General features: G+C 37.8%; 1 protein-coding gene across 1 annotated transcript; it reads left to right on the forward strand.

Annotated features, from left to right (window-relative positions):
• Positions 1-5,146: 5,146 nt before the first annotated feature.
• LOC143580760 (trans-cinnamate 4-monooxygenase) lies at positions 5,147-7,365 on the forward strand. The gene is made up of 3 exons (XM_077063703.1): positions 5,147-5,944; positions 6,009-6,133; positions 6,649-7,365. Exons 1-3 carry the CDS (start codon positions 5,160-5,162, stop codon positions 7,245-7,247), a joined length of 1,509 nt encoding a protein of 502 aa, XP_076919818.1. The 5' UTR covers positions 5,147-5,159; the 3' UTR covers positions 7,248-7,365.
• Positions 7,366-8,782: the final 1,417 nt, after the last annotated feature.

An 8,782-nucleotide genomic window follows, 5' to 3' on the forward strand; every position in this document is an offset into this window, starting at 1 on the left:
TGTTTAGTTTTGCTGTGTTTGACGGGATTGTTAGTTACTGAGATTGCAGCAGCGTTATCAATGCAAATAGGAGTTTGAGTGAAATTCAGACCATAATCGCGCAATTGCTGTTGTATCCATAGAACCTGGGAGCAGCAGTTTGATGCTGCCATGTACTCTGCTTCGCAGGTTGAAATGGCTACTAAGGTCTGCTTCTTGCACTGCCACGACACCAATCTTCCTCCCAGAAACTGACACCCACCGGTTGTTGACTTCCTGTTCTGATTGCAACCTCCACTTTCTCCAGCGAAACTAACCTTTCCTCCTTGAACAGATTTCCAGTCACGTAACAATTTCTTGTTACCAGTCATGTGCCGGGAACAGCCACTGTCAACAACCCACATATTGTTTACAGCCCTGTTTGACTGTTCCTACACAATTAAAGAAATAGATTAAAATCTGGGTAGGTCTTGGGTCGATTAAATATGTTGTCCGGCATCCAGTACTTTGGTTGCCCAAAGTCAGTTTGAGGATGGTTTCTGTAAGTTCTGAAAGGAAACCTTCTAGAGGACTGGCTATGCGGCCATCCACATCTTAGTGAATTAACTGAATTATAATTGTTGGATTGGTAGTTTACTGGGAAATAATGAGACTGATTTCTTTGAAATCTTGGATTAGTCCAATGACTGAAATTTGGGGGCCTCATACCTCTAAATTTTCTCTGTTTTAGAGGACAATCAGCAACAAGGTGTCCTACTTTATTGCATCAGAAACAACTTCTGTTTTGAACTTTCGTCTCAACAGTTGTTGCAGATGTCGAGGTTGCGTTACTACCCGTTTGTCTAACATATGGTGGGACGAATGGATTTAGGGAAGAATTCTTTTCATTGCGCTTATATTCCTCCCCACGTTTTAGTAACACTACCTCTTCTTTTATCTCACCCAATTCGGATGACTTGTCCGAATTTGATGAGACAGAGCTAGGGACAGAAATCTCAACATTAGAACTTGACTTACTCGTTTCGCTCTTATTAACTTCAGTTTCTTTAGTCGAAATTTTGATTGGAACTGTCTGACTAATCTCAACATTAGCAGATTGCTGATTACTAGGATCATAAGTATAGTTATTGTTATACGGTGGTGGAACTTCAGAAAATCCAATTCCTCCTTTGTTAACCGGGGAACGTTGAACACTTATGATGTGATCTAGCATTGCTGAAGAATTTCTAAATTGTTCAATTTTTCTGTTTAGTTCCACCACTTTTACCTGGTAATCAGCTATCTGTTTATCTTTTTCAGCAATTAGTTTGGTATTTTCTTCTAACACTTCACAACTAAGATCAATTACTTGTATTTTTTCAGCTAGACTGGCTTTAAGACTTCTGATATCCTTTTCACTAGCTTTTATTTTTACCGAGTAACTGTTTTCTCTAGTTTTAGTATAGTGATGATCTTCTTTTAAGGTTTTAAATTGTGTGTCCAAACTAACAAACTGATCAGTTAATGTTTTCAATTGTTCAGACAGATTTTCACATTGCTCACAATGAAGTTCAGAACTTACCTCAGAGAGCTGATCGTTCACTTCTGCCATATATGCTTGATTTTCTCCCGTCTTCCTCTCACTTCCTCCAGTTTCGATGTTTACCAAATTAGCCTGTTCGAACACTTCCTCAACTTGTATATTCCAGTTGTATCCACCATTCTGTCTAGATACCATAGCCCTATTTTCACTACCGCCCCCATTCTGTTGTGCAGGCCTGTTCTGACTTCGTTCGACTCTCTCATTTGTACATTCCTTAGCAAAGTGACCATTTTGTTGACAGTTGTAACATCGAAACCTTTGATTTATCAAACCCTGGTCTTTCTCCAACGAACTTTCTACCCGTTTTCTTCATGAATCTCTTTACCCTTCTTACTATCATAGCCTTCTGCCACTGCAGGTCCATCTCTTCCAAATCATCAGCATCGATCTGATCATAGTCTTCATCCAAAGTTGCAGGGTCGACTATTTTACCTTTGATGTAGTTCTCATAAGATGCAATGAAGGATGCATAGAGAGCAAACTGCTGTTCAGCTGATTTAACACTCATGGGCATCTGTGAGTAGTTGTAGCTTGGAACATTTGATGAGAAATTTCCAGTTGTGGCTTGAGGTTTTGAAGGATTACTACCTCCAGCTATGAAACATACGTCACCATCCATATTGAGAATCACATGACCATCTCGAGTTGAGTTTGAGTTTGATTCTCCCTTTGAGTAGTAGGCAGAGGATTCTGATTTTGAACTTGAGCTTGGAGTGACTTTCGCACCATACATTCCTGGATCCTGAACCTGATCAGTTGGTGTCTCCTTCCGAACCATGTTAAGTTCAAAATTTCGTAACTTATTGACCACTGTTTCCAAATCAATCTTGGCAAAGTCTTTATTTTCTCTCATCAGAACAGTGTACATTTCCCATTTTGGTGGAAAAGCATCAAGAAGTTTCTCTACTACCTCTTCTTCCTTATATTCAATGGAGTAATTACTTAGTTCGGTCATCAAGTGATAATATCTTGTGATGATATCATCAAGTGATTCATTTTTCAAATACTTGAATACAGATAATTGGGTTTTTAGCAGCTTTGTCTTGGAAGCACGTATCCCCATATTATCTTCATATCTATTTTCTAGTGCTTCGCATAGCTCTCTAGCAGTTTTGTATTTCTTGAAGGTATGAAGAATCTCTTATGGAAGAGCCATTGTTATAGTTGCATAAGCTTTACTCTCTGCCTCATAAATTTTCTTTTCCTTCTCTTCCATCTTACTGTACTTCTTAATCTGTTCACGACCTTCAAACAAGGATGGTGGTGGAATGTATCCGTCTTGAATGCACACCCACATCTTAGCATTTTGATACTTCAGATACTGTTCAAACCGATCTTTCCATGCAACAAAATCGGTACCCTTAAGCCTTTTTGGAGCTTTAGTTGCTGAACCGGCTTCAACCTCCATCTTTACAAGTTCTGTGATGTTTATTGAAGTCGTAGTTGAAAGAAACACAACTCGAAATAAAAAGAAAATACTTTCTGTGAACAGTGAGCAGATAGCGAAGTTGTTACAACTTCGCTTGAAGCTTAATTTAACTTCGCTTGAAGTTTAACCTCGCCGCTTCCTAACTTCGCCTCTTATTAACTTCTCCTTCACAGTAACTTCGCTTAAACCTTCTAAGTTTGCTTAAACCATACGTAAGTTGACGGCAACTTCGCTTGATGAACACGAGGTTTTGTAGGTTTTAATTGGATGTATTGAGAGGTATGCGAAGGTGTTTTGGGGTATATTTGATGGTGGAAGATGGGCAAGACACAAAAACTAGGTATTTCAACGTAAACTCGTTCCGCGAATAGTCGAACGGAACGATCTTAACACCCGTGTGATAATCCCGAACCACACAATCACGAGCAAAAGCTTTGATACCAATTGAAGGTTCCCAGCCGGATCACACAGGAATATCTCGTAACACGAGGGTGCGGAATCCCCACGTAATACGATACGGGCGTAAGATAGATAATACGTTGAACCGATAAAACAAACACACGGCACAATACTAATAAACTCGATTGTATTGTAACACTTCAACACGTGATATCAATTATCACTAACACACGTTCAGAGAAAAAAAACATTCTTTTAATCGATAAGCCGAAGTGAGGTTTAAATAGACCTCGACAACTTCGCCTAACATACTAGGCGAAGTTGTCATAACTTCGCTTATCGTCCAAGTTCGCCTACATCCCAGGCGAACTTATACAAAACAATATTCAAAACCAAACAAATAATCTAAAACGATCACAGACACATACAAAACACAAGATACTGAACTACTGACATTATGCACCAACAAAGAAGTTCAGGTTGTTAAAAAAAGTTTAGAAGTTCTGATAAACTTTAGAAGTTCTAAGAAGTTCTGGGTGTTCAGAACTTCTAAAACTAACAAAAAAAAAATTAAACACCTGTAAACATGAAATTGAACACTGAAATCACTTCATGTAATCTCATAATTATCAAACAATCGTCAATCGACCGTTAATTTGATCATTGATTCGATCATATGAACAAAATATAGAGCGTCTGCAACTAGGTTTCTCCAAAACTCAAAATTGATTAATTGAAACTTCAAATTGATGATTAATTGGACCAATTTCATAGTTTAATTGATCAATTACTTCAACAATTTCAATTTCAATTGGACAATTTTATCAACTGACATGCGAGCAACGATTGATGGTTGTGTCGGAAGAAGATGGTGGTCGCGAAGGTGGATGGTGGACGGAATCGTTGAACGGCGATGGTGAAGGTGGATGGAATCGACGGGAGAAGAGGTTGACGGAGGTCGGCTCGCGTAATTGTGATTTTAAGATTAGAATGGTTATTTAAGATGGACGTTCCAGATGGTCGCGTACCTATTCTATGATAAAGGATTTGCGTATTCTATCCTTTATCTATCTATATATATATATATATATTAGGGTTCAAATAAAAAGAAGTAGTTTCCTAAGAATGGTAAGAACCAATAAGATTTTGACATTTGGCAAAAAAACCTATGGTGAAAGAATAATTTTAGGAAACTATGTCGGTTATAATGATAAAAGAGTAATTCTAGGAAACTATGACGGTTTTTGTTAATTTTAAATCTCAACCATTGATTAATATGATCCAATGGCTATGATTTATTCTTAGTTTTCCTAGGAAACTATTTGTTTTTAAGATAACCCTCCCCTATATATATATATATATATATATATATATATATTAAAATCTTTGGACATCTCTCGCTATCAGGCCCTCAGCTGTAGTTGAAATCCGACTACCCTCTAGGCCGGCCCTGATCATCGATTCGGTTGGATGGCTAGAACCGGTTTTAATTTAATTCTATCTTTTTTATTAAAATAATTGTAAAGTTTTCTTTTGTAACTATCATAATTTAAACCAAAGCATTTGCATTGATGAATTCAACATTTGATATAGTAGGAAGTAACACATTTTTTTATTGGTGAATTTTAGTGACTAGTTGGCCGTTAAAGTAAGTAACGGCGTTAGGTAGAGATCCCCCTACCAACCACACGTCCACCTAACCCTCTCCATCACCACCAATATAAAACCATTCACCCTCCATCACTTAAATTACAAACCACTCTCACAGCTATGGATCTTCTCCTTTTAGAGAAAACTCTGTTAGCTCTCTTCGCGGCTTTCATAGGTGCAGTCTTCGTCTCCAAGCTACGCGGCAAGCGTTTCCGCCTCCCACCTGGACCACTCCCGGTCCCAATATTCGGAAACTGGCTCCAGGTGGGCGATGACCTCAACCACAGGAACTTAACCGACCTCGCCAAGAGATTCGGCCAGATCTTTTTGCTCCGCATGGGCCAACGCAACCTGGTCGTCGTCTCCTCACCGGACCTCGCCAAGGAAGTCCTCCACACGCAGGGCGTGGAGTTCGGATCCCGAACACGCAACGTCGTCTTCGACATCTTCACCGGCAAAGGCCAGGACATGGTCTTCACCGTCTACGGTGAGCACTGGCGCAAAATGCGCAGGATCATGACCGTGCCGTTTTTCACCAACAAGGTTGTCCAGCAGTACAGGTACGGGTGGGAGGTCGAGGCGGCTGCGGTTGTGGAGGATGTGAAGAATAACCCGGCGGCCGCGAGTGAAGGTGTGGTCATCCGCAGACGGTTGCAGCTGATGATGTACAACAATATGTTTAGGATCATGTTCGATCGGCGGTTTGAGAGTGAGGATGATCCGTTGTTTGTTAAGCTCAAGGCGTTGAACGGTGAGCGGAGTCGATTGGCGCAGAGTTTTGATTATAATTATGGCGATTTTATTCCCATTTTGCGGCCCTTTTTGAAAGGCTATTTGAAGCTGTGTAAGGAGGTGAAGGAGAAGAGGTTTCAGCTGTTTAAGGATTATTTTGTGGATGAGAGGAAGTAAGTTTGTTGAAATTTTATCATTAATTGTTACCTATTATTATTAATTTGTAATTATTAACAGGAGCACAAAAAGCATGGACAACAACCAGTTGAAATGTGCAATTGATCACATACTTGACGCAAAGGACAAAGGAGAGATCAATGAAGACAATGTGCTTTACATTGTTGAGAATATTAATGTTGCCGGTAATGCTCTCTCTGGGGCTCCTATTACTTAAAATTTAAAAATTAGTTTTTTAAAAACTTAACTTACTTTTTCAAAATTGGCTGACTTGTTAAAATGTTATAATCCTGAAAATTGGCTGGTTGTTTGTTTGTTTGATTTTTTTAAACTGTAGTCAGATGTTTGATCGATACTTTTGGTTCAAAGATAAAACAGCTGAAACTGATCATGAATTGGAAAAAGAATTCTTTTTGAGTTTATTTACCTATCAATATTTAACATTCCTAAAATACCTTTTTACCTTTTAAGCAATTATGTTTAAACTATGACAAATTACTTCTAAAATTTTAAATGTCAGATATATAAACACCCATATAATTCAAGCTATAGTACATAACTCAATTGTATTAGCACGGCATGCTTAGCTAAACATATTTTCGAACTTGACCGAAACATACTCAAGTAACTTAAATCCAAATTAAAATCTGTGAATTTTGTGTTGTGTCAAATATTCACGCCCCTACTTTTCAATTTTCAGCAATCGAGACAACCCTATGGTCCATCGAATGGGGAATCGCCGAGCTAGTGAACCACCCAGAGATCCAAGCCAAACTCAGGCATGAGCTCGACACAAAGCTTGAGCCAGGAGCCCAAGTCACCGAGCCAGATCTCCACAAGCTTCCCTACCTCCAAGCCGTGATCAAGGAAACCCTCCGCCTCCGAATGGCCATCCCTCTCCTGGTCCCACACATGAACCTACACGACGCCAAGCTCGGCGGCTATGACATTCCGGCAGAAAGCAAGATCTTGGTCAACGCCTGGTGGCTCGCAAACAACCCTGACCAATGGAAGAAACCAGAGGAGTTTAGACCCGAGAGGTTCTTTGAAGAAGAAAGCAAAGTGGAGGCTAACGGGAATGATTTTAGGTACCTCCCGTTTGGAGTCGGGAGGAGGAGTTGTCCCGGGATTATTCTTGCACTGCCGATCCTTGGGATCACGCTCGGGCGGTTGGTGCAGAATTTTGAGCTGTTGCCAACCCCGGGACAGTCTAAGGTTGACACGACCGAGAAAGGTGGACAGTTTAGTTTGCATATCTTGAAGCATTCTACAATTGTTGCTAAACCAAGAGTGGTTTGATAATTATGTTATACGATTTGGTGGTTGATGATGTAACAAGTATAATGTAAGATGATTGTATTCAATGTTTGCTTCTTTAAAGAGTATTACATAAAAGTAACATCAAATGATTGAGTGTTAAAAATTGTGAATTTTAGTGGTTAGTCTATGTGTCAAAAAGATATGGAGGCGATAAAAGAACATACCAGCTGATGATTAAATTTAACTAGTATTTAGGACCCGCGTTTCGTGACCGGACCGTTAAACCAAACGAAAAAAATACATAAAGTGTTAAACCATGAGCGTGTTGTGGGTCGACGCGAAAACCAACGTGTATCGGATTACGACATCGGAAGTAAACAAAAGAAATAATCCCGTTAATGCCAAATAACAAAAAATTATCACATGTAGAACCCAAAAAATTCAGCACGTTATAGTTGCGAACTGACGCAAATTCGATATTGGCTGGTACCAACACAGATTTGTAAACATGAGTCAGTAAGCCAAAAAATCATATTTTAAAGGTGCCATCAAACATCGAAACATGGATATAAAACATGTGACGATGAGATAGTTTTAAATATGAAAATGTTTCAGTCATTTAAAAGACTAACTATAACAAATACTAAAGTAAAGTTTAAAATAATATTTTAACCGACAAATAATACATGTAAAGTCGACAATTGATACGGTTTGTTCAATATAATTAGTTAAACCATTTAGTAAAATAAATAGAATAATAGCCATATGAATATGTTGAAATAGAGTTGATATTAATCATTTATTTGTAGCATAGTAAATTATGACCTTAACAATAAAATAATAAGAAATTAAATAGTAATATTGTGAGGAGAAGAAGACGCTCTTTTTAATATATATAATATCTAGTTTTAGAATCCGTATTACACGGACGGAATGTAACAATTAAAATTTTAGAATACGTGTATTACACGGACGGAATGTAACAATTAAAATTTTAGAATACGTGTATTACACGGACGGAATGTAACAATTAAAATTTTATTAGTTATAAATCTATAAATAAGAAAATGATACATAATGAAATATTTAATAGGTATTTTTTATGTACATATAGATTATGAGTAACTATTGTTATAATTTTATGGGTGACTTCTGCCTATCATGAATCCCTATTAAAATGTCTGACCCGTTTGTTACAAAGGTGAAGCATAACACATGGTGAAAATCTAAATTGATAATGTCTAACCAAACGAAGATAAATTTTGAAATATTTTAAGATTTTTACGTTTATTAATTTAGTGTTAGCCACTTAGTTCATTTATTAATTAGTCAATTCGAATTTAGAAGCAACACAGTACGGTTCACTCAATTAGTCATTTAGAATTAGAATGTGAAAACCACACACTATTGTTAAAATGTTACTCCAGTCACACTTTACTATTACTAAATTTAATTATATCCAATATATGAAAAAAGATACATATTATCAAACCTTACGGTCTTCGGTTGGTTTACGCTACCAACGGCAAAAAACCATACCGTTCAGTCGTTCACTATGTTTGAAAATTTTTATT

This window comes from Bidens hawaiensis, unplaced genomic scaffold (assembly GCF_021521415.1).
Source record: "Bidens hawaiensis isolate Kalapana, Puna unplaced genomic scaffold, B.hawaiensis_p1.1 tig00030592_1, whole genome shotgun sequence".
Classification (NCBI taxonomy): Eukaryota; Viridiplantae; Streptophyta; class Magnoliopsida; order Asterales; family Asteraceae; genus Bidens; species Bidens hawaiensis.

Bases quoted from the DNA above. Each gene is read 5' to 3' on its own strand.
- LOC143580760 (XM_077063703.1), top strand. From the start codon at position 5,160: ATGGATCTTCTCCTTTTAGAGAAAACTCTGTTAGCTCTCTTCGCGGCT. The intron at 5,945-6,008 runs GTAAGTTTGTTG...AATTATTAACAG, and splicing joins TATTTTGTGGATGAGAGGAA to GAGCACAAAAAGCATGGACA. The intron at 6,134-6,648 runs GTAATGCTCTCT...TTCAATTTTCAG, and splicing joins TGAGAATATTAATGTTGCCG to CAATCGAGACAACCCTATGG.